General features: G+C 47.9%; 3 protein-coding genes across 3 annotated transcripts in view; 2 read left to right on the top strand and 1 right to left on the bottom strand.

Annotated features, from left to right (window-relative positions):
- Nucleotides 1–57: 57 nt before the first annotated feature.
- Nucleotides 58–10878, bottom strand: EXOSC4 (exosome component 4). Its single transcript, XM_033933008.1, has 3 exons — nt 9754–10878; nt 8208–8414; nt 58–1500 (listed from the first exon to the last, which is right to left on the bottom strand). The coding sequence occupies exons 1-3, from the start codon at nt 9922–9924 to the stop codon at nt 1141–1143; spliced, it is 738 nt and encodes a 245-aa protein (XP_033788899.1). The 5' UTR covers nt 9925–10878; the 3' UTR covers nt 58–1140.
- A 102-nt stretch (nt 10879–10980) lies between these two features.
- On the top strand, nt 10981–24736 carry LOC117355047 (zinc finger MYM-type protein 1-like). Its single transcript, XM_033933007.1, has 2 exons — nt 10981–11065; nt 21503–24736. Exon 2 carries the CDS (start codon nt 21593–21595, stop codon nt 24722–24724), a length of 3132 nt encoding a protein of 1043 aa, XP_033788898.1. The 5' UTR covers nt 10981–11065; nt 21503–21592; the 3' UTR covers nt 24725–24736.
- OPLAH (5-oxoprolinase, ATP-hydrolysing) overlaps nt 11015–25432 on the top strand; it is a 148900-nt gene continuing 134482 nt past the window's right edge. Inside the window, exon 1 of the mRNA XM_033933005.1 lies at nt 11015–11393. The gene's annotated coding sequence lies outside the window, so the exon portion shown is untranslated. The remainder of the gene's footprint in view (nt 11394–25432) is intronic.

The following is a 25432-nucleotide window of genomic DNA, read 5'->3' as shown; positions in this document are numbered from 1 at the left end:
ATATGGGATAAGGAGCATGTTTGGGAGGAAGGGCGGGCGGATGCCGCTTTCAGCATGGGGGTGCAATGCGGTTCTCGCAGGGGGGGTGCGATGCCGGTTAGAGCGGGGGGGGGGGGAGGTACTCGTATAGCGGAACATGCTCGGTTTGCGAGACAAAAGTTTGCTAAGTGTTTTGCTCGTCTTGCAAAACACTTGCAAACCGGGTTACTCGCAAACCGAGGTTCCACTGTATTTCTAAGGGGCCGGAACTGTTCAGTAATCTTATAAGGCCAAGGCCCCACTCTCCCAGTTTTGCAGCTGAAAAGAGGTAGGAAAAAGATAACCTAAAAACAAACCCATTCAGAGGAGTGCTGAAAACCTCAAAGCCCTGGAAATCAGACTGCCCAAACAGCCACCCTCTGGCCCTCTGCTCTGTTTTCCACCCTTTTTTTCTTCCTGAAATTCCCAGTAGCTCACACTAAATCTCCCTCCATCCTGCCGATTCGTAAACTTTTCCAGAACTGCCACCCTTGAACAAATTATGGCTGCAGTGGGTTGGCCCACTTAGATGCAAAGGAAGAAAATTACAGTTAAAAGCAATACCTTTTCACTGGCCTAATTCTGTCTCCCTAACAAGCTTTTCAGTTACTCCCTTCCTGGCCCCCATCTCACCTCCGGCTTATTTTCTGACCTTTGTTTCTCTGTAACCTGCCAGGTTGAAAATCATCTGGTCCAGCGATTTTCACACTCAGACACCCCAGGAGATATGAAGCTGCCGTCTGACCTCCGAGTTTCCCATAACTAACTTAGTTTTCAATACCTCATCCCAGCCTCCCTCCACTGGCATGTTGCCAATGCTAGCTCTTTGAAGTTTCTCTGCTTTATTTTGGAAGACCAATGCTTTAAGGGAGTAGGATAATTGGCCAGATGGGGCCTATACACCATGTCTGCTTTTAGATCGTCAGCACTTGGAGGGTACAGTAATGTGAAGGCTCCAAGTCACCAGGGGCAGGGTGAACCTGGCTGGGTTCCACCCCTAATGTAGCTCTTGAGTTGTCGCAGATGCTACGAGTTAAAGACCAGCCGGGTTCAGCCTGTTTTCAGGGACTTGGAGCTTCCCGACACCCTTTGTTACAAAAAGCTGCAGGACTCCGACACAGCTCACTCTCCCAACAGCGTGCACACCTCCTGCACGTGGTCCCTTACCACCCGGTCCAGCACGGCATACACGTCCCGGCAGGCCTTGCTGGCAGCATCCAAGACTTTCTCCAGATGGTCCTCATGGAGGCGCGAGTTCATCTCCAGCAACGCTATCTGCTCAGACTTGGGCAGCAGGGCCAGGGCAAGCTGAGGGCCCCCCGCCGCCTCTTCTATATAGCTCAGGTCTACTAGAGGTGTGTCCTCGATGAAGCCTGTAGAACAGGCGCACACGTAGTCCCTCATGGGGATGCCGGCATCCATGATGGCCAGCGTGGCAGCGTTCACACATGCGCAGTAGTTCCCACCGTCTGCCTGGAGGATCTGCAGAAAAAAGACAGGTTTAATCGGCTGCCTCTTACCAGACGACTTCCACAGCACTTAGCACTTGGAATTCTTCCTCTCCTAGGCCCGGTGAAAAGCACACGTGCTCTGCTCATTTCACAGTAAAGATCAGTGAAATCAACAAAAAGCAAAGAACATGACCCACATTTCCACAGATAAAATGGCAACCCAAACAGAACGCTAAAAACACTATCCACATTTGCATTCCATCAACCAGACCATGAAAAGATGACAAAATAGCAATGGGTATGTATTCATGCGATCTTTTCATGGTCTGGTTGATGTAAAGCACATTTATGTTTTTTCAGCATTCCTTGTGTCATGTCTTTTTCATGTCCTTTATTATTTTGCTTTGTATCCCTTTTGCATTCATCTTTTAAACATTCATTTCCTTTCAAACATCACATGGTCTTGTCACACAACATTTACTAACACAAAGTTCTCATTTTTGTTTATTTATTTACTATTTGCTCATTAATATTTTAGGACCCCTGAGGAAGGTGTTTTACTGTGTTGGGTCCGTGCAATACAAATGTGGATAGTGCTTTTAGCTCTCTCTCTGAAGAAATAAAACAAAGATTTTGAACATTGTTGGTTTCTACATTTTTGTTTTGTTTGGGTTGACTGTAAAGATCAGAATAGCTCAAAACGCTATGAAGGGATATCGGATACTCTTCACCTGCACATGCGCTGTTCACCAAATGACATGTGCTCTGTGTTCTTCAATTCAAACTTATTCACTCTAAAATCCAAGACTCAACACATGCCAAAACCAGCTGTACATACATTTTCTCCATCTTTTCCCTCTGCCTACTGCAAATATAGAAACATGATGGCAGATAAAGGCCAATTGGCCCATCCAGTCTGCCCATCCGTAGTAACCATTATCTCTTTCTCTCTCTAAGAGATCCCACGTGTCTATCCCAGGTCCTCTTGAATTCAGACACAGTCTCTGTCTCCACCACATCTTCTGGGTGACTGTTCCATGCATCTACTGCCTTCTCTATCGGATTGAACTGTGACTCTACTGGCTAATCTACTGAAGAGGGCTTTAAACTAGAAGTGATGCAGTGTTCTCCCCAGGGCCTTTTAGCCGGGCGCTCCGCCCAGCTAATTTAGATGACCGCCCGGCTAGCAGCAGCGGAAATAAATAAAGATGATTTAATTCCTCTGGAAAATCTTGAGAATCCAATGTTTGGACCGGAATTTCACTAATATTAAGCAGCAATACCGTGAAAACCGCGCTTGACAGGTTGATGCAGCGCGTGAGTAATTTAGCGCTGAGAGAGAGCCAGCACACCCCTCCCGCTCAAGTTGTGGCGCGCAACCGGGCAGAACCTGCTTCTTGTCTGACATCACCGTATGGCCACACAGGTGTTACTTCTGTTCCGGAAGTCACTTAACCGTTCGGGTTCTCCTCAGTGGGTTTGTGTTACAGTCCAGGCGGGAACGGACTTGTATTCTCTGCGTTCGGATTCCGTAACATCTGTGGTTAATACCGGCAACGATGCTGAGGAGAGATGAGTAAACTGATGAAACTTTTCAAGGGCACTGGAGGCTCTTCCCGGAGCCGCGGGGCTCTGACGCCGCAGGAGGCTTTGGGCCGACTGTGGGAGACCGAGAAAACGTTGGCCAAGAAACAGGAATGAATACTTGGGAAAAAGATTGAGCAGGAGCTGGCGACAGCCGAAAGCACGGCACGAAGAACAAACGAGGTGAGGGACTCTCTGCCCTCTCTCTAACTGGCCTTTTCTTGGGGGTGGGGGTTCAGAGCTTTCAGTGAGTTTGGCAGAAAGGGTTGTTTTCAGTGTAAACCCATAGCTTGCCCTGACCTTTCCAAAATACGGTAGTTGCCTAGAACTTGTGTGGAGCAGGTCTAAGGGGCAGCTGTTACTCTATCATAAGCTGATTGCCCTCTCATTTAACCAAGTGATGCCTGCCACTTTTGGGGTACATTACAGCACGAGATGGCCAGAGATTAAGAACTTTTAAATTTGGTGCATACATTCTTTGACATTATCAGATTGACAGAATCTTCTCTTCCCCCCCTCCCCCGGGAAGTAACTTCCGGTTTCAGAGGGAAAAGAAGGGAAGCCGGCACGCACACGTTAAAGCCCCGGAGGGAAGCTTACAACTTGCTGCTTTTACTTGCTTCGGGCCTTCCTCGCTGCCGAGTCCTGCCTTTGCGGAAACAGAAAGTAGGCAGGACCCGGCAACGAGGAAGGCCCGAAGCAAGTAAAACCAGCAAGTTGTAAGCTTCCCTCCGTCGCTGACCTATGGAAGATAGGTCAGCCATGGAGGGAAGCTTGCAACTTGCCTAGTGACTCTACCCACGGGTGTGTGAGATGGGAGGGATGGGAAGAGAAAAGCTGCTGCACCCAATTGGGGAGAGAGTGGGGAGATGGAAGACCAGGGAAGGGAGAGGATATAAAAGATGACAAGACCATGGGAGGGAGGGAAAGGAAAGGAGCTACCAGACCATGGAGGGGGGGGGATGTCAGCACATATGGGGGGAGGAGGGAGATGCCAGGGCATGGGGGGAGAGAAGGGAAGAAGATAGAGATGTCAGACCATGGGGTGGAGTGGGAAGGAAGGAAAGGAGAAGAAAGAGATGCCAGAGCATAGGGGAGGGGGTGAAGCTGAAATGAATCATGTACAAAGGAGAGAAAGAGCACAGGATATACAGTTTATTGAAGGGACATAGAAAGAGGGAAGATGCCATATGGAACAGAGAGAGGGTGAACACTGGATGGAAAGGGCAGAGAGAGTGGACAGTGGATGCAAGAGGCAGAGAGAGGGTGGACAGTGGATGCAAGGGGTAGAGAGAGAGGGCAGAGGCTGGGTGGAAGGGGCAAAGAGAGGACAGATGTTGCATGGAAGGGAGTGAGGACAAACGCTGAATAGAAAGAAGAGAACAAAGAGAAGATGATTAAAGCAGAAACAAAAAAAGATAGAAAAATTTTTTGTTGCTTTATGTAGAATCAAGTAGTATTGTAACTGTCTTGATTATCTCTCCCCTGCCCCCCAAGCCATCGTGCTGATTTCTCCACTTCCCTGATTCTTTCCCTCCCCCTCCAGTGTTCCCTCTAAGCGGGCGGGTGTTGTGAGCAAACTTTTTTCACTGTGAGCTAAAAATATCGGGCGCCAGCAAGTTATGAGCCAAATAAATATGTTGTCAAGGCATCAGGCCAGCTTAAGTTCCAGGCCAGTTATGGAACTGAATTTAAGATTTGTAGGTTCATGGGGACATACTCTAGTCCGTATAGTGTAACAGGAAAATTTACAAAGGGAAACTCTCTAAGGCAGTGTTCTTCAACCTTTTTACACCTATGGACCGGCGGAAATAAAATAATTATTTCGTGGACCGGCAAACTACTAAGACTGAAATTTTTTTTTAAAAACCATCGCCGCCCCGTCCCCGCAAGCTCGGTCCCAAAAACCATCTGATCCCATCCGCACAAGCCTCAAATAGTTATAATTTTATATTGAACATATTTTATTAAAGTATAAAAAGAAACAATATTCTATACAATTGTCATTTTATAAATACAAATAATACAGGGCAAAATCAACAAAACCCCTGTCTCCCCTCCCCTTCACATATATCCCCTCTACTATCAAGAAAACTGAATAAGCCAAATTATTACAGAATGCTACACAAATATCAAGTAACAGAATATCACAGTCACACATGACAGGAATGGTGTTAGGGGAGTGGAACTAGGGCAACTGCCCCCTGGTCAGAGAGAGCCCTAAGCCAGCTGGAAGCTAAAGAAGCACTGCCATCTCTCCTCCTGCCCCCCCCCACCCCCCAATTTGGTCTAGCATCCATCATCTTCCTTCTGTTCCCCTCATGGTCTGGCATCTCTATCCTTCCCTCCCCCCTGTGGTTTTTAGCATATCTCTCTTCTCATTTCCTCCACTCAGATCTGATCATTCTCTACTCTCTCTTCCCTTTTCTTCTCTGGTCTTCCTTCTCTATTTTCTGCCTCCATCTAAATTAAATTCTTTCTTACTATTTAGTCCCGTTTCCCTCTTTTCACTGTGTCTACACACAGCTTGTCACCCCTTTCCCTCACCCCTCCATTATCTTACTATTTTCTTCCCCCTTTATTTATCTCCTCCTTCCATCCAGTATGTGTTCTTTCCCCACTTCCATTCAGCATCTGCTCTCCCCTCTCAACTGACATCCATCTGCCTTCTGCTCTCTCTCCCTTCTTCTCACTTCCATCATCTGTCCCCTTCTCTCTCTCTCTCATCTCCTCCATTCCATCATCTGCCCCTTCTCTCTCTCTCTCTCCCCCCCCCCCAACTTCCATCATCTGCCCCCCTTCCCCTCACCTTTGTGGGTCACTTTCTTTCCCCTGAGGGTGGCTCATGTCACAGGGGAAGCTTTGGCCGAGCAGAACCGCTTGATTGACAGTGGAACTTACTTGATTGATGTCGATGCTGGGGCCCGTTGCCGTTTGAAGGAAAAAAAAAAAAGGTGGAAAAAAGGAACCTGTAAAGGCGAGAGGAAGGGAAACCTCCAGGACAGCTGCTTTTTGCCCTCCTTCAGCGGCCCAAGAGTTCAGACCAGCAGCGGCAGCTGTGTATGCTTTTAACTTCGGCACAGAGCTGCCCCTAATCAATAGTTTAGCGCGGTTTCATGAGGCAGCCTCGGGGCCTTTGATAGCCGGCCCGCTTCGATGATGCGATGTGGGCCGGCCTAGCAAAGGCCCCGAGGCTGCCTTATGAAACCGCGCTAAACTATTGATTAGGGGCAGCTCTGTGCCGAAGTTAAAAGCATACACAGCTGCCGCTGCTGGTCTGGAGGTGCGGAGACAAGGCAGGAGGCAAACGCGGTGGAAGGCAGGAGTCCCGGCGAAGGCAGGAGTCCCGGCACAGCGACTGCAACAGGAAGTTGCAAGTCAGCTGACGCCGGCCTTTCGTTGCGGCGGGGACCGAATCCTTCGCGGACCGGCAAGATTTTGTTTGCGGACCGGCACCGGTCCGCCGGTTGAAGAACTGTGCTCTACACTGTGTGCGCTGTGACGAGAAACTTGTGCGCTGCGAGGTAATATTTTGTGCGCAAGCACACGCCAGCGCAGCTTAGCGGGAACACTGGTCACCACACCGATTTCTCCCTGCTGCTTCCCTGAGCCAAGCCAGTACAAGCGCCGGACTCACAAGACTTCACCTCCAACATCAATTTTGACGTCGGAGAGGAAGTTCTGGGCCAGCCAATCGCTGCTTGGCTGGCCTGGAACTTCCTCTCCGATGTTAAAATTGATGTCAGAGGTGAAGTCTTGTAAGTCTGGTGCTTGTACGTGGCTGGCCTGGCTCGCGCAGGGCATTCAGCGCATCTCCCTGCGCTAAAAAACGCTATTGCGGTTTAGTAAAAAGGGAGGGGGTATATTTGTCTATTTTTGTATAGTTGTTCCTGAGGCGACATTGCATAAAGTCATCTGCCTTGATCTCTTTGAAAACCCGCGGAATATAAATAATTAATATTTTCTCTGCATACAGTGTGCTTTGTGTTTTTTAAAAAATTTTATTGTTGGTAGATCATTTCTGACTTGGTCATTTTAAAAGTAGCTCACAACCCCAAAAAGTGTGGGCACCCCTGCTATAGAGCCATTTCTTGTATGACTGGATGAGCTATATTTATCTTTTCTTTTTAGTTGTTTAAATTCTTGCAGAAATAAATGGCTAGATTGAACCTAATGATCTCATTAACGCCTTTCCCTTTTTTAAACCTCTATACCATTTGAAAGAGGGCAAATATCTAATTATTCCCTTCTAGAATTGGATACTTCTTAAATTTAGTAAAAATATTCTGGCGCAACTGTCAAACCTTAAAAAAGGAAGTCATATTGAGCACTGGAAAATAATAATAATTAACTAATAAAAATAGTACACATTTAGGGCTCCTTTTAATAAGTTGCGATAGTGGTTTTAGCGTGTGCTTAGCGCGCGCAGAATTGCCACGCGCGCTAGACGGTAACGCCAGCATTGATCTGGCGTTAGTTTTCCCACGTAGAGCGGGGATTTGCGCACGCTAAAAATGCTAGTGCACTTTAGTAAAAGAGGGGGTTAATTTTCCCCCACCACCAAATTTCCCCATCCCGCCCCACCCGGCTACTTTTTCATGCCACCCAGCTGGAAAAAATTTCTGGGGAGAACACTGTGATGGCAGGGTGAGTATAAGCCCTCAGGCAAGTAAATCACTGAATACCTCTACACGGATGGGAAAAGGGGGCAGTGCCTGGAAAGCAGCATATACTGATGCTCAAAGTATGGGAAACAAGATTTTGGATCTAGAAGATGTGATGGAAGAAGAGGAGTTGGATATAGTGGCGATCACAGAGACATGGTTCACAGAGAACAATGACTGGGATGCCGCTATTCCGGGCTATAATCTGTTCATGAAAGACAGGGTAGGACGAAAATGAGGGGGAGTGGTGTTATATGTTAAAGATCATATTAAAGCCACACAATTGCGGATGAGCAGACTGGAAGGGCCATTTGATCTTTATCTGCTATCATGTTTCTATGAAGGCACAGGGCTAGTGGGCCCCATAACTATTTTGGGCCAAATAAGGTGCAGGGAGGAAGAATAGCATTCCCAAAACATACCACCTTCCCTCTAGCTGAACATGGCCCACCTGTACTTTAGGCAAGTGCTAGTTCTAGACCCAGCCCACCTGTACATAGATGTCAATCTGAGAGCGAGGATACAGTTGGGTGAGAATGGCTGCTTCAAAGGTCTGCTTCAGGTGCAGGGTCATCTCGCTGGACTTGCGGTCTCCGTGTGGGCGGCGTTTCCTCTCACCTGTGCTGAAGGTAGCCATGCTATACTGGCAGTTCACCACGGCCCGGTCATGCAAAGCTTTACTGCGTGAGCCCCGAATCTGGGAAAAATAAAGGAACAAAAAACCTTAGCATTAAAAATCTTTTCAAAAGTAGCATTTGCAAAAACTCTGAGCTAGAACAGGATTGCTTCAGTCTATTATAGGAAATGATCAACAAAGCCTCAAAGCTCCTGCAGCAAGAAGCAAAACTGCTAGAAGTGTGTTTCTTAGAATGGAGTTTAAACATACCATCATTGGCTTCATAACTCTCCCCCCCCAAGGAAAAAAGAACAGTAAAAATATTCCACCAGAGCGGAGAAAAATGTATGTTTAAAAAAAACCCAATGTGAATAGTTGATAAACTACAGTATAATCCCATCCAAACCAGAGAGAAATAATTAAAAGAAAAAAAATTCAAAAACACTAGGGTCACAGTAGAGAATGACACAGGGACAAATTTGTCCCTGCAAGAACTCAATTTTCCAGTTCCTGCAAGTTTTGTGATTGTGCTTGCCCCATTCTTGTAATCCTTAACTGCACAAGCCTCAAACACTAATGATTTTAAAGTGTTTGAGGCTTGTGCAGATGAGGACGGGCAGGAAGAGGAAAATAACTCGCCGGGATGGTAATGAGTTCTGGCGGGGATGGGGGAAAATTTGTCCCTGTGTCATTCTCTACTTGTGAGAACAATAGAGAAAACTGAATAAATAGTGTGAAAAGTTTTAGCCTCTGATAAGCAGAGCTGGTATTGTGACACCAATGCCTAAGAGTCAACTTCATCAGTGATGTCACAATGGCTGGATTGTCCTCCACTTGGATTTCTAGAGTGGTGCAGTGTAGAGAATGACAGGGGGACAAATTTGTCCCCATCCCCGCAGGAACTCAATTTTCCCACCCCCGTGGGTTCTGTCTCTGTCCCTGCCCCATTCCTGTAAGCTCTGTCTTAACTGCACAAATCTCGAACACTTATGATTTTAAAGTACAGTTGAGGACAGTTTGCAGGAATGGGGCAGGGACAGGAAAAGAACTGGCGGGGATGGGGAAAATTTTTCCCCCTTGTCTTTCTCTACTTGTGAGAACAGTATAGAAAACTGAATAAATAGTGTGAAAAGCTTCAGCCTCTGATAACCAGAGCTGCTACTGTGACGTCATAGTGCCTCTTTACACCAATAGGAGCCAACCGCATCAATGATGTCACAATGCTGGATTGTCCTCCACTTGGATTTCTAGAGTGGTGCAGTGTACAGAATGACAAATTTGTCCCCATCCCCGTGGGTTTTGTCGCTGTCCCTGCCCCATTCCTGTAAGCAGTTGAGGACGGAGTTTGCGGGGACGGGGAAATACTTGGCCCTTTGTTCCCACTCTCAGAATTGAAAGCAACGAGGCGTTGAGCGCTCACCTCGTGCGGCCCGTACACGACCGCCAAGGCTTTGGTGTTGCCCTGCTCGATGTAGGCCGAGCCGTCGGCCTGCGCGAACACCCCCATGCGGGCCCGGATCTTGCGCAGCTCCACCGCTTTCCTGCCGTCCAGCCGGTAGCCCTGGTCCGACAAGAGCTCGAGTCCCGCCATCGGCCACGGCCGCTCGCCCCACGCGAAGCTGGAGCGGGAAAACTACAACTCCCGGCCTGCGCCCGACGTCACTTCCCCTGACGGAAAGAGCCAACGGGAAAAAACGAGCGCGCCCTTCTCACGCGAAACTACCTTTCCCGGCTCACCGTGCGGCGCCACGAAGCCGGAAAGGTAGTTTCTAACCTCCCGTTGGGTCAGGCGGCCCGGTTCTCTTAAGGATGTGCAGACAGATAGGCGGGGCTTTTCGTCCTTGCCCCATCGGCCGGGCCTGAAAGAAGGCGGGGCGAGGCATGCAAATCTCCTCGAGCCGCTCCAATGGCCTGTGATTGGCTGCGGCCGGCGGTGGGGTGGGACTTTGGAAGGCGGGAGGCTCGCGCGAAGCTGGGGTAGGAAAACTACAACTCCCGGCCTGCGCCCGACGTCACTTCCCCTGACGGAAGAGCCAACGGGAAACAGCGAGCGCTCCCTTCTCACGCGAAACTACCTTTCCCGGCTCACCGTGCGGCGCCGCGAAGCCAGAGGGCTGCTTGCCGGGAAAGGTAGTTTCTAACGTCCCGATGGGTCAGGCGGCCCGGTTCGCTTAAGGGTGTCCAGACAGACAGACTCGCTTCTCATTCAGCGGCAAACGGGGCTTTTCGTCCCCGTTCCATCGCATGAAATAAGGCGGGGCGAGGAATGTTTCAAGTTTCAAGTTTATTATATTGTTTGATTAAACGCTTTTCCAATTTCAAAGCGTTTTACATAAATAAAATAGAGTTTAAAATGGACTCACTTATACAATTACTATTCTTCTAAACGAACTGGGTAACAACATTGGACAGAAAGACAACTGGTAACAATGGGAAGGTGGGGAGGAAATACAATATTTGTTAAAAGATTACATAAAAGGGAAACATATTGGGAAGATAAGGGGATACAATGAGAGGCCGAAAAAAAGGTCAATAAGAATGAGTATTTATAATCTTTCAATTATAGGCTTCTTTCAATGTAAATCTCCAATGGCCCGTGATTGGTTGCGGCCGGAGGTGGGGGCGGGGCCTTGGAAGGCGGGAAGCTCGCGGGGGGGGCGCGAGCACACGCCAGTCTGTCGCGCTCCTGACCTCACATTCTTGCTCCTCGGGCGAAGCGGACGAAGGCCAAGGTAAGCGAAGGCTCCGTGCATCCTGCCAGAAGGAGAGGACATTTTCTAGTCAGAAGTGTAGCGCCAACTCACTAACTAGTTTTATACTTTAGTCTACGAGGCTTTCGGCAGCCCCCGACCTTCTCTCCTTCCTTTCCATTCCGTTCTCCCCTCCCCCCCCCTTGTCGGAGCTTCGTTAAACTTTCGTCTCGCGCTTTAACCTCCGCGCGCTTTCGTCACCCGGCTGCTATTGACGCAACTTCCTGTTTCCGCCCGGTTGGATCGCGACAGAGGCAGAAGCCGGAGAGGGAGCCGCGTGCGACGGAGCAGTTTTTCCGCTTCACCGAAGGTAAAGTATGGCTGCTGAGCCGCTCTCTTCGCTATTGGCGGTGCTTTGTGGCGTTCCCGCTTGTGCTGCCCGATCCACCATCCCACCCTCGGCCCCTAAAGCAGCATCGGCAGCGCTGCCGCTCCTGCTTTATAGGGCGAGGCGGGGGGGGGAGGGTCAGTCGGGAAGTGCTGCGGTGTCCGCCATAGGCCTCCCGCGCCTGCCTTTACCTGTACTTCTATACCAGGATCCCCTCCCCTGAAGGCCTGTCCCCCCCCCCCCCCAAGAACTGCATCTCCGCCCTAAAGGCCTGTGTGTTCCCCTCTGGCCTCCCTCGCCTGCCTTTACCTGATCGCGGCAGAAAGGATCCCAGGTCGCCAGAGGCCTCCGGAGCAGTCGTCCCTCTGCCGCGATCCTGCCTCTGATGCCAAAGGAGGGGCAGGACCGCGGCAGAAGGACAACAGCTCCGGAGGCCTATGGCGACCTGGGATCCTTTCTGCCGCGATCAGGTAAAGGCAGGCGAGGGAGGCCAGAGGGGAACACACAGGCCTTTAGGGCGGAGATGCAGTTCTTGGGGGGGGGGGGACAGGCCTTCAGGGGAGGGGATCCTGGTATAGAAGTACATGGAGGGAAGGGGGGGGGTCAAAGATACGTGCGTATGTCGGACTTTGGGGGAAAGAAATAATGGGTTTAAAACCAGGAGTGGGAGAGAGATGGTGGATAATGGGATTTAGGGAGAGAAGTTGGACACAAGGGATGGTGTGGAGGGGGGATAGAGAGAGATACTGAATAGGAGGGTAGTTGGGGAGAGATGGTGGACCCTGGGGTGGTGGGAAGGTAGGGAGAGATGCTGGATGAAAGGGTAGTTGAAAAAGGTGGGTTTGTGAACGGAGACGAAAAAAAAGGAAAGATACTAGACCTCCGGGAGAGGGAAGGTAAACGGAAGGAGAAGACGGAGATAGAAGATGGATGGTTAGCACGGAGAAAGAAGGAGACCCTGGCAAGCAAGACAACCAGAGCCCGGGACCAACAAGATTTGAATATTGACCAGACAACAAAAGGAAGAAAAAAAATAATTTTATTTTCTGTTTTGTGATTACAATATGTCAGATTTGAAGTGTATCCTGCCAGAGCTGGTGTTAGACCACAAACCTGACCTAGGATTTAACAGAGAGAGAAAAAGTCCTTTATGTTTCTTTATTTTATTTACACCACAGAACCAGTGTGGATAGGAGAAGCCAAATGGGGTGAAAAAGCTATAAAATAAACCCACCAGGATGTTTGGAAAAAAAATAAAAAAAAACACCCAATTTGGCAGGAAAATTGAATCAAAAAAACAATTCAATAGGCTGAATCAAATTGAAATTTTTCCTGAATCGGACAGCACTAGTTTGCGCTACTGTCTTAGACTTTAGGACCTGGGATTGGGGAGAGATGGCATCCTCAGTACTTTTATAATGCAAGTGAAACGAGGATTTGGTCAGACTTTTGAAGGGTCTGCAGAAGAAAAATATTGTATAGGCTGGGGACATGAGACAGCAGGAAATGGGAACTTTTCTTCCTTCTATTTTTGTGAATGCCAAGGCTGAAGATGTCAGAGAGTTCAATTAAAATTTGTGCTTTATAAGAAAATATAATGTGTTTTCTAAAGTTTATAAGCATTGCTGTCCTACCCGGTGAGGTGTTCCTAATGGTGGTGGTGGCGACAGCGTGTCAATGTGTTGAGAGGAAGAGGTGGTCTGGGAAATTCTGCTGAGCAAACTCCGGGCCCATTTCCACCCCCCAGTTAGTCCACTCCACTCAACTGGTTCACACACTGAGTGGGTCTTTGGGTGTTGTGCCTGGGTAGTTGTTTTGGGATCTCTTCCAGTGGTTTGTCAGTATCTCCTTGTGGTCCAAGGAAGGAAACTTTGTTAACCTAAGCATTGACCTTCAGAATATGTTTGTAACAGTGCTGCTTTAGAGGAAAGGAGGGACAGGGGAGATATGATTGACGTTCAAATACTTTAAGGGTATTAACGTAGAACATAATCTTTTCCAGAGAAAGGAAAATGGTAAAACCAGAGAACATAATTTGAGGTGGTAGATTCAAGAGCAATGATGGGTGGTAGATTCAAGAGCAATGTTAGGAAATTCTACTTTACGGAGAGGGTGGTGGATGCTTGGAATACGCTCCCGAGAGAGGTGGTGGAGAGGAAAACGGTGACTGAGTTCAAAGAAGCGTGGGATGAACACAGAGGATCTAGAATCAGAAAATAATATTAAATATTGAACTAAGGCCAGTACTGGGCAGACTTGCACAGTCTGTATATGCCGTTTGGGGGAGGATGGGCTAGAGAAGGCTTCAATGGCTGGGAGGGTGTAGATGGGCTATAGTAAGTTTTAACAGAGATTTCGACAATTGGAACTCAAGCACAGTACCAGATAGAGCTTTGGATTCGTGCTCAGAAATAGCTAAGAAAAAAAATTTAAATTGAATCAGGTTGGGCAGACCGGATGGACCATTCAGGTCTTTATCTGCCGTCATCTACTATGTTATTTATTAGGCTATGTAGTGATGAAAAGAAAAAAAAAACAACCCAGACCTTTGCACATTTTTGCACTATATGGTGTGTGTATGAGGAGATTCACATTTCCTGCACAGCTAAGTCCATGTGAAGTTACCTTGTGCTGTATTTGACATCTAGCAAGGTCTCTGTTTGGAAGGAAAGATCTAAACTTAAAATGAAGTGGCCAAAAGTTATGGTAAAAGCAGATAGCGTAGCTGGTTTTAAGAAAGGTTTGGACAAATTCCTGGAGGAAAAGCCCATAGTCTGTTATTAAGACATTGGGGAAGCGTCTCCTTGCCCTGGATCGGTAGCATGGAATGTTGCTACTCTTTGGGTTTTGACCAGGTACTAGTGACCTGGATTGGCTACCATGAGAATGGGCTACCGGGCATGATGGACCATTGGTCTGACCCAGTTAGGCTATTCTTATGTTATGTTCTTATCTGTAGGGGCCTTTGTTTTCACTTCTTATTTTAATGTATTTTTTTTCTGGGAACTTATCAGTGTTTTTTATAATGGGAACAAAAATGGAAGAGAATTAATGTGTGTGGAATGGGGGGATAACTAATTCTTCAGCTAAATAAGTTTACTTTGGTGTTCAGATGGCAGGCCATTAAAAATGGATATACTAACAGTATAGGATCCCTAGAATAGAGGTTCCCAAACTTTTTAATGTCTCCTTTTTTTTACCTATCTTCCTCTTTCTTTCACCCCTCCCAGTATCCACTTTCCTCACATGCTCTTAAGATATGTCAAGTCAAGTTCCTTGGGCAGTCTGCATCACAAGTAGCTGGCAAATACCAAAGAGTACATCATATTTTTCACAGTTGATCTGAAACAATGTGATGGCTTTTACTGGTCTTTTCATTCAGCCATCTATCTCCGTTCTGTTCTCCATACTCTCTCTCTTGTTTGTTCTCCTCTGCTTGGGCTATCGGTCCCAATCCTAACTCTTTAAACTCTTACCCCATTGGTTCAAATTGCCACCTTTCCAATCTTATTCTTAGTCCTCCTCTCTTTCTCATGTATCCTGTGAAAAGTCTTTTGTCTCCAACAAGTTTGCCTACATTCATCTTTCTCTCTCATACTTACTAACTCCCAGAGCAAGAAGTTTGAATTTCCCCCAAAGACTCAACTTCTTTGACAGAGACAGTACCTGAAGTAATGTTATCCCAGGACAAGCAGGCATGATATTCTCACATGTGGGTGACGTCATCTACGGAGCCCCGATGCGGAAGCATTTTCAAGCAAACTTGATTGAAGATTTAAGTTTGCTCTGCTGCTCCACGCATGCGTGCCTTCCTGCTCCACTAGGGGCGCATCCCCTCGTGGTCTCCAGTTCAAAATTTTCCGCTGAGCCTAGAAGTCGTGTTTTTTCTGGTTCTGCCCCAACTGCCTTCTAGCACCGCAATTTTTTCTTATTTTCTCGATTAAGTCGCTGTGCGCGAATTTTTTCCTGCTTCGTTTTGACCGACCCGGAGGCTTCCGGGTCCCCGTGGCCGCGTGGCTACTCGAGCCGCGGCCAGTTTCGATTCTATGTCCCGGCCTTTGACCGGCTTTAAAAAGTGCACCCGGTGCGAGCGGCTTCTTTCCATCACAGACCCGCATCGCCGGTGCATCCTCTGCCTGGGGGCTGCTCATCCAACCGACTCCTGCCCCCAGTGTGCTACTTTCCAGAACCGGGCCCTCCGTCGAAGAAAAGCCCGCATGGCGGATCTTTCGCCGCCGACCAACCCTCTACCTCGGCCTCAAGGTTGGCCCCGGCCCCGAATACATCGACATCGCCTCGAGACTCGAATCCGAAGTCCTCGGGACAACAGAAAGCCTCGGCTCCGGGTAAGTCCCCTCTTCCCTCTTCAGGTCCCGTAACAACGAAGAAGCCAGCCTCGGGGACACCGGCGACGCATGGCGGAAGTCCCATGCTTACAGCCCCGCCGAAGTCCTCCAAGCCTTCGGGCCATGCCTCCACCACACGGGAATACTCTGATACGAGGTCGCCCCCGGTGGAGCGCACCGAGGCAATGGACATGCCCTCGATGCTGTCCGTGCCCGTTTTCCAGGACCTACTCCGAGCGATGATCTCATCGGAGCTGTCCGCTGCAATGGCCCATCTACAACCGGCCTCGACCTCGACCCCGCATGTGCCAGACCAGCCTGAGCCTCGCGTCGAGCCACATCGGGGAAAAGCGCGCAAGCTTCACCGCATCCCATCATCCTCGGACTCCTCGCCAGGACGCCCGAGGCGCTCTCCCTCCACAGACCGCCGCGGAGCAAAACGTCGTGCAAAAACGACAGAAACCTCGAACCGCCGCACCTCCAAGAAGGTCCGGGGTTCCCCCACTCCATGAGGCCGTTCACCTACACCTCGTACGGGACCGCTGAGGGTGGCGGAGCTATCACTCTCCAACCCGCGCATCCTATGAACTCCCCCTCGGACCGGGGCTCCGATCCGAGGTTTCATACTTTCACCGAGGGAGTCCGGGTCGAGGTCACCGACTCGACATCGATCGGTACCCCGAACCCCGGCATCGTCTCCGAGGGGCTCCTCGAGACGCAGGAGATCCACAACCCCGGAACACTTTCACAGTGCTTCCCCGGTCTCGGAGCGGGGATCAGAGCAGGAGCCTCGATATTCGAGGGAAGCCTCCCCATCCTTCTCCACCCGACGGAGGTCTCGTTCACCGACCCCACACGGGGCCTCGGGAACATCCCGCCCATCCTTCTCCCGCTTCGTCCAGGACATGGGCTACGCCTTAGACTTAGACCTCCAGTCCGACTCCAGCTACTCTAAGGAGTACTTAGCGGAGCTGGATATGCCATCACTGCCCAGAGAGTCCCTGCGCTTACCGCCTAACCCGGCACTCCAACAGGCTTTCTTCAGGAACCTGGTCACAGCAGTACCCTCCAAAATGGAGGCCAAGTATCGCACAGTACCCTTCCCAGGATTTGAACAACCGCAGCTCTCCCACCAGTCGCTGCTAGTAGAATCCTCCAGGGTCTCAGCGGCGGTCCCACCAGGCCGAGAGGGCCGAACCCTAGACAAGTTTGGCAGGAGACTATATCAAAATGCGATGATGGCCTCTAGGGTGCAAAGCTACACTTTCACCTTCACATCCTACCTCAAACACCTCATTGGACTACTGAGAGCCTTTGAGACTGACTTACCAGCCTCCCGCCAAGGAGCGTTTAGCCTGCTTTTAGAGTCCCTCTCCAGCCTACGCCTCCATCTATTCCACGCGGCCTACGATGGCTTCGAGCTCTCCTCCAGAGAGGCAGCCTTTGCTATCGCCATGCGCCGACTAGCTTGGCTGCGCCTGGTCGACATGGACCCAAACTTACAGGACCGGTTGGCAAACCTTCCCTGCGTGGGTAAAGAACTGTTCGATGACACTATCGAGGCGACTACAAAACGCCTCTCCGAACACGAACGCTCGTTTGCCTCCCTCGTGCGGCAAAAGCCTAAACCGCCCGCGTCCAGGCCGTTCAGGGCCTCTCCGCGCCGCTACCCACAAAAATCCACTCCTGCCTTCTCACGGCCTCTGCCCAGACGCCTGCAAGCCCACCATCGGGCTCTGCCAAAGTCCCAACCGCCTGCGACTACCAAACCATCCCCGTCCTTTTGACGGGATACGCGGAAGGGGGTGGGCCCCCTCCGCCATAGTCCCAGGCCTCCTTCCCATCGGGGTGTCGCCTCCAAAGCCTTTTACCCTCGATGGGAACAAATCACGTCGGACACATGGGTCCTTGGCGTGATCTCATCAGGATACTCTCTCAACTTTCGGGCCTTTCCTCCAGACAACCCCCCAAGGAATTGCCCTCCAAACTGGACGCAGCTACCCCTACTCCTCTCCGAAGCTCGAGATCTGCTTCACCTGAGAGCAGTGGAGGAGGTTCCCCCCGACCAACGGGGGAAGGGCTTCTACTCCCGTTACTTCCTGGTACCGAAAAAAACGGGAGACCTTCGCCCAATACTAGACTTGAGACGCCTCAACAAATTTTTGGTACGGGAAAAATTTCGGATGCTTTCCCTACCGACCCTCTACCCTCTGATCGACGAGGGCGACTGGCTCTGCTCCCTCGATCTGAAGGAGGCGTACACACATGTTCCAGTACACCCCGCTCACCGCAAGTTCTTGCATTTCCAGGTGGGAGACCTGCACCACCGAGTCCTCCCCTTCGGCCTAGCATCGTCACCTCGGGTCTTCACCAAGTGCCTCGTAGTGGTCGCAGCTACCTTACGCTCCCAAGGCCTTCAGGTATTCCCCTACCTGGACGACTGGCTGATCAAAGCCCCATCCAGGGAAGGGGTTATCTCAGCGACCCAGCAGACTATTATCTACCTACAGAGTCTGGGGTTCGAGATAAACTTCCCAAAATCCCAACTATGCCCCTCGCAGTCCCTACAATTCATCGGGGCCACGCTGGACACGGTTCGCCTCCGTTCCTTTCTCCCCCCTCCGCGTCGAGAGGCGTTGGTAAGCCTGAGCCGAAGGATCTCACTGCTGACCTCGGTATCAGCTCGACAGATGATGACTCTCCTGGGCCACATGGCCTCCACCGTCCACGTCACACCCTTCGCCCGTCTCCATCTGAGAATCCCTCAATGGACCCTGGCCTCTCAATGGCGTCAAGACCGGGACCTGATCGATCGTCCCGTGACAGTGACTCCCTCCTTGCAATGATCGCTCCGCTGGTGGGCCGACTCTTCAAATCTTTCCAAAGGTTTGCTCTTCCTCGCCCCTCCTCACAGCAAGGTACTCGCCACGGACTCGTCGGAGTACGCTTGGGGAGCCCACCTGGACGGCCTCCGCACCCAGGGGATGTGGACAGCAGAAGACCGCCGCTGTCACATCAACGTGCTAGAACTTCGGGCCATCTACCTCGCAGCTGCAGCTTTTCAACATCTGCTTCACGACCGGGTGGTCCTCATCCGTACCGACAACCAGGTAGCAATGTACTACGTAAACAAACAAGGGGGGACAGGGTCTTGGTCCCTCTGTCGGGAAGCCATACGCCTCTGGAAATGGGCAATCTCCAACAACACCTTTCTTCGAGCGGTGTACATACAAGGAGAACAAAACTGTCTGGTGGACAGACTCAGCCGCCTCCTCCAGCCACACGAGTGGTCACTGCACTCTCAGACCCTACGACAGGTGTTCGAAAGGTGGGGGACGCCTCAAATAGACCTGTTCGCATCCCCCCACAATCACAAACTGCCCCTCTTCTGCTCCCGGATACACTCCCCGGACCGACTCGAGGCAGACGTCTTCCTCCTCGACTGGGAGGGAAGGTTTCTGTACGCGTTTCCGCCATTTCCCCTGATCCTGCGGACGCTGGTCCACCTGAAAACGGTGAAAGCCACCCTGATCCTGATCTCCCCTCGCTGGCCACGCCAGCCTTGGTTCTCCCTTCTACTTCAACTCAGTGTCAGAGATCCACTGCCTCTGCCTCTGTTTCCCTCTCTACTATCACAGAGTCAGGGTTCACTGTTACATCCCAATCTTCAATCTCTGCATCTGAATGCTTGGTTTCTTTCCCCCTGACTTCTCTCCCTGTGTCCCAATCAGTCAAGGAGGTATTGGAGGCCTCTAGAAAGACCTCGACGAGAACCTGCTACTCTCAAAAGTGGACCAGATTCTCAGCCTGGTGCTCCTCTCACAGCCAGGACCGTCCCCCTGGTCCTTGACTATTTACTTCATTTACCTCACTCCGGCCTAAAGACCAACTCCATTAGAGTACATCTCAGTGCGATTGCGGCCTTTCATCAGCCCCTGGAAGGAAAAGCCCTCTCGCTCCACCCCCTAGTCTCTCGCTTCATGAAGGGTCTTCTGAATGTCCACCCCCCTCTCAAACCCCCTCCGGTGGTTTGGGACCTTAACGTGGTTCTGGCTCAACTAATGAAACCTCCATTCGAGCCCCTAGACAAATGCCATCCTAAATTCCTCACGTGGAAGGCGATTTTCCTGCTTGCACTCACTTCCGCCCGGCGAGTTAGTGAGCTACAGGCTCTGGTAGCGGACCCACCCTGTGTTCCACCATGACAAGGTGGTACTCCGCACACATCCAAAGTTCTTGCCTAAAGTAGTGTCTGATTTTCACCTCAATCAGTCCATCGTCTTACCTGTGTTTTTCCCAAGCCCCACTCTCACCCCGGAGAGGTGGCGCTTCACACTCTTGACTGTAAGAGAGCGTTGGCCTTTTACCTCCAACGCACCCAACCACACCGGAAAGTCTCACAATTGTTTTTGTCCTTCGACCCAAACCGGTTAGGCCACCCAGTTTCCAAGCGCACCTTATCCAACTGGTTGGCCGATTGCATCACCTTTTGCTACACTCAGGCTGGTCTCGCGCTGCATGGTCGAGTAACGGGACACAAGGTCCGAGCGATGGCAGCTTCCGTAGCGTTCCTCAAGTCCACACCCATTGAGGAAATCTGCAAGGCTGCCACGTGGTCTTCGGTTCATACTTTCACCTCCCACTACTGTCTGGACTCACTGTCCAGAAGCGATGGCCGGTTCGGCCAATCGGTTTTGCGAAATCTATTTGCTTAAGTTGCCAACTTCCCTCCATCCCTTTTCAGTTAGCTTGGAGGTCACCCACATGTGAGAATATCATGCCTGCTTGTCCTGGGATAAAGCACAGTTACTTACCGTAACAGGTGTTATCCAGGGACAGCAGGCATATATTCTCACAACCCGCCCACCTCCCCAAGGTTGGCTTCTTTGCTAGTTAAGTGAACTGGAGACCACGAGGGGATGCGCCCCTAGTGGAGCAGGAAGGCACGCATGCGTGGAGCAGCAGAGCAAACTTAAATCTTCAATCAAGTTTGCTTGAAAATGCTTCCGCATCGGGGCTCCGTAGATGACATCACCCACATGTGAGAATATATGCCTGCTGTCCCTGGATAACACCTGTTACGGTAAGTAACTGTGCTTTTTCTCACCTTGCCTGATTGTCCATGGTAGTGGTGTTGGACTACTACTCTCACCTTCTTGTAGATTTCAACCTCTTCTTCCACCTCAGTCTCGCTGCTTCTCTTCCTCTAAAGCTCACTGTCTGTCCACTACTTCTCTGGGTAGCAGAGAAGTCCCTCTCTTTCTTTCTCACAGTTTTTTATTCCTGGCTTTCCTTCTTTCTTGAACCATTCTCTCCAGCCTTCATTCTTGGGGATTTTAACATTCATGCTAAGGACCCCCCTCCCGCCCCCCCATTTCCCCTAACTCATGCTTCTAAGTTTGTTGTTTTAACCTTCTTACTCAGTCTCCAGATATGCTCCACTATCCCTACTAACCAGAATGGCCACTGCCTTGATCTTGTCAACTTCTCCAACTGTTCACTTTAATTTTTCCTCCTTTACTTCTTCCCCTCTCTGATCATCTAATAACTTTCACACTTAATCACCCCCCGCCCCCCTCCTTCCTGTTCAGTATTTACCAATTCATTTAGGAATGTTCAGGCTATTTGACCCTTGTACTCTCCACCACTGCTTCATCTCTTCTCAAACACTATGTTAACCAACTCTGTCAATTAAGTGATTTCTTCCTAACATACATTGTGGATTTTCCCCCCTTTCTTTGACAGTGCTGCTGAACACCACTGCAAGAACTCGCAGAATCACAGTCATTTGGATTATTGTGAAGCCAGCAACTGACATACAGACCCTGTACTAACATGAAACGACATCGATCTAGTGGAGCTGAACAAAGAAAAATTAAAAAAGCAAAATGGGAGGTGATTGAATCAATATCTGGATCTATGTTGAAATATGTAATGCTTTCAGCATCGCATAAAGGTAATGAAGAAGATTCTGAAGAAGTGCAAGCTGGCACATCCAAAATACCTTTAGTAGAAACGCAAGATTCGGATGACAATGAATCATCATCTATGAGCATTGTCATTAAGGAAGAGAATATAATTGAAGATTCTGAAGAAGTGCAAGCTGGCACATCCGAAATACCTTTAGTAAAAACGCAAGATTCAGATGACACTGGACTGAAAGATGACAATGAATCATCATGTATAAGCATTGTCATTAAAGAAGAGAATATAATTAAAGAAGAGAATATAATTGAAGATTCTGAAGAAGTGCAAGCTGGCACATCCGAAATACCTTTAGTAAAAATGCAAGATTCAGATGACACTGGACCGAAAGATGACAATGAATCATCATGTATAAGCATTGTCATTAAAGAAGAGAATATAATTGAAGATTCTGAAGAAGTGCAAGCTGGCACATCTGAAATACCTTTAGTAAAAACGCAAGATTCAGATGACACTGGACTGAAAGATGACAATGAATCATCATGTATAAGCATTGTCATTAAAGAAGAGAATATAATTGAAGATTCTGAGGAAGTGCAAGCTGGCACATCCAAAATACCTTTAGTAAAAACGCAAGATTCAGATGACACTGGGCTGAAAGATGACAATGAATCATCATGTATAAGCATTGTCATTAAGGAAGAGAATACAATTGATAGCAAGAGTCAACACCAACAGCATAAAAATAACAGTGGAGAAGAAGGGGATGCTAGTAAAGACCAAGAGTTTGAAGAAATAATGCATGAAATTTTACTTTATTGCGATATCGCTGCTTGGCCAGTACCAGTTCCAGAAGACTTGAGAGTTAACCTGGTTAGGAAGGGAAGTGAACCTTTTCAGAATAAAGATGGACCTTTCTCTGCTAGTCAGCGAGAAGGAAAAAAGAGCAAAGGATTCAGTCGACACTTAACAACTTCATGGTTCTATAAATCTTTACCAAAGGGCGAAAAAGTTTTGAGAACCTGGATGGTTTATTCAAAATCAAAAAACTGCTTGTTTTGTTTTTGCTGCAGACTGTTTGCGGTTAGTGAGATAAAAGCTGGAACATCTGTCTTTGTAACTGGCTTTAAAAACTGGTGGAAATTAAATCCTAAAGTCCCTGAACATGAGCGATCAGAACAACATCTCTTCTGCTTAGAACAATGGAAGACCTTGGCAATGAGACTGCAACTCCCAAAAACTATTGATAGAATTCATAAAGTGGAAATGGATAAAGAGAGAAAATACTGCAGAGACATTTTACATCGTGTTTTGGATGTAATTATGTTTTTGGCTAAAAAAAACCTTCCTTTCCGTGGTCACAGAGAGGATATGTTATCAACAAACAAAGGAAATTTTTTGGAGTTGATAGAATTACTATCAAATTATGACCCAATTTTGAAGGAACATTTAGTAAAAATCAAACACGCTATTCCTTCTGAAAGCAGATTGAATTCATACTTATCTCCAAAAATTCAAAATGAATTCATTCATCTTCTGGGAAATTATGTCAAACAAAAAATAGTGGCAGATATTAAAAAAGCAAAATACTTTGGCATTCTTTTTGATAGCACCCCTGATGTTTCACACACTGATCAAATGTGTGAAGTGATCAGATATATCTCTATTGAAGATAATAAAGTTGAAATAAAGGAATCATTCTTGGGCTTCTTTCCTATTTCTGGGAAGTCTGCTGCCGAACTCACGGGACAGATCTTGAAACAACTGAATAGTGATGGACTGGATATAAACCTCTGTCGTGGTCAAGGCTATGACAATGCTGCAACGATGGCTGGCATTCACGGTGATGTTCAGGCAAAAATCAAAGAAATTAATCCCAAGGCTTTATTTGTGCCTTGTGCAAATCATTCTCTGAACCTTTGTGGAGTTCACTCTTTTGCAAGTGTTTCTTCATGTGTGACTTTTTTTGGAGCTTTGGAAAAAATGTATTCATTCTTTTCAGTCTCAACTCATCGATGGCAAATGCTGCAGAATGTAGGTATAACAGTGAAAAGACTTTCCCAGACAAGATGGAGTGCTTATTATGAAGCAGTGCATGCAGGAAAGACACATTTTGAAAAGTTAATTTCAATCCTTGAAGCACTGTGTGATTCAAAAGAAAATGTGGATACAAGAGGATCAGCTCAGATTTTGCTCTCTGCTGTATGTGATTTTTCTTTTCTGTGTTATCTCTTTTTCTGGTGTGAAGTTTTACATGAAGTTAATCGGACACAAAAATACTTGCAAACAGCCAGGACCAGCCTTGAACAATGTACAGTGAAACTTAAAGCTTTAAAATTGTTCCTTGAAAACCAGCGCACAAAAATTGTGGAGAAGGCCATTAACTATGGAACAACAAAATGTAAGGACATGGACATTGGCATAGAAGAAAGAATCAAATTTCGAAGAAGAATGCCTGGAGAAACAACAAAAGATGCTGGTCTTACTTTGACAGAAAAAACCACAAGGGCTATGTTTGAATGTCTTGATCGTTTTCACCAAGAACTGGAGACTCGTTCTAAAGCAATGGATCAAATAATGTCAGTGTTTGCTATCATTCAGCCATTCTCTCTAATGTTTGCAGAAGAAGAAAACCTTCGCATGATTTTACCAAATATAACTGAAATTTATGATGAATTTTCTGGTGAAGATATCTTACTGGAAATTTTTCGACTGCGGAGACATTTAAAGGCTGCTGGAATGAATCCCAAAGAAACAAAGTCGTGGACAGTTTTGCAGTTTCTAGAATTTATTGTGAAATGGGATTTTTATGAATCTGTGCCAAACTTATCCTTATGTTTAAGACTTTTCCTAACTATTTGTATATCTGTTGGTTCATGTGAAAGAGACTTTTCAAAATTAAAATTAATAAAAAGTGTTATTCAATCAACTATGAGCAATGATAGATTGACAAATCTGGCTATACTGTCCATTGAACATGAATATGCAAGGAAGATCAATTTTGATGAAATCATTGACAAATTTGCTGAAGTTAAGACTTGATAACAGAAACTGTAATATTCATTACTGTGAAAGATCAATATGAACATATGGGTTTTCCCTGTATTTTTCAAAAAATACATGGATTAAAAAGTATTAATCCTATTACTTTTTCCCTTTTATTGTACAAACCAAAGCCAGAATCCATAGAAAATCTGACAAATGGTTCGACAATGAACTACTCCTAAAAAGACAATGCAGACAACTAGAAAGAAAATGAAGGAAAAACAGTCAAGATTCCACAACCATGATAAAACAACTACAAACAATACAAAACACAGCCCTAAGACTGGTCTACTCACTGAAGAAATTTGACCACATCATAGAGGCATACCACGACTCACATTGGCTCCCAATACAAGCGAGAATACACTTCAAATTTTACTGCCTACTATTTAAAACAATAAACGGAGACAGCCCAGCCTATTGGAACAATCGACTAATTCAATCCACCTCAACCAGACATAGGAGAACTCGCGTACCATTCACACACCCTCCAACCAAAAACGTCAAAAGAAAAAAACTGTACGACAACCTCCTAACCATTCGAGCTGTAACTCTCGACCTCCAACTCTACAACCTATTGACTTTGACCACAGGCTACAAAACCTTCAAAAAAGAAATAAAACATAAAACCGAACTAACACAATCGGAACTGTCCCAAGCATCACCTGCAACTACTCCATTTGATTTATGTTATGTTATGTTTGG

This window comes from Geotrypetes seraphini, chromosome 2 (assembly GCF_902459505.1).
Source record: "Geotrypetes seraphini chromosome 2, aGeoSer1.1, whole genome shotgun sequence".
In the NCBI taxonomy this organism is placed as follows: domain Eukaryota; kingdom Metazoa; phylum Chordata; class Amphibia; order Gymnophiona; family Dermophiidae; genus Geotrypetes; species Geotrypetes seraphini.
Note: the sequence above shows the minus strand (reverse complement) of the source record. Positions and strands in the feature narration are given on the sequence as shown.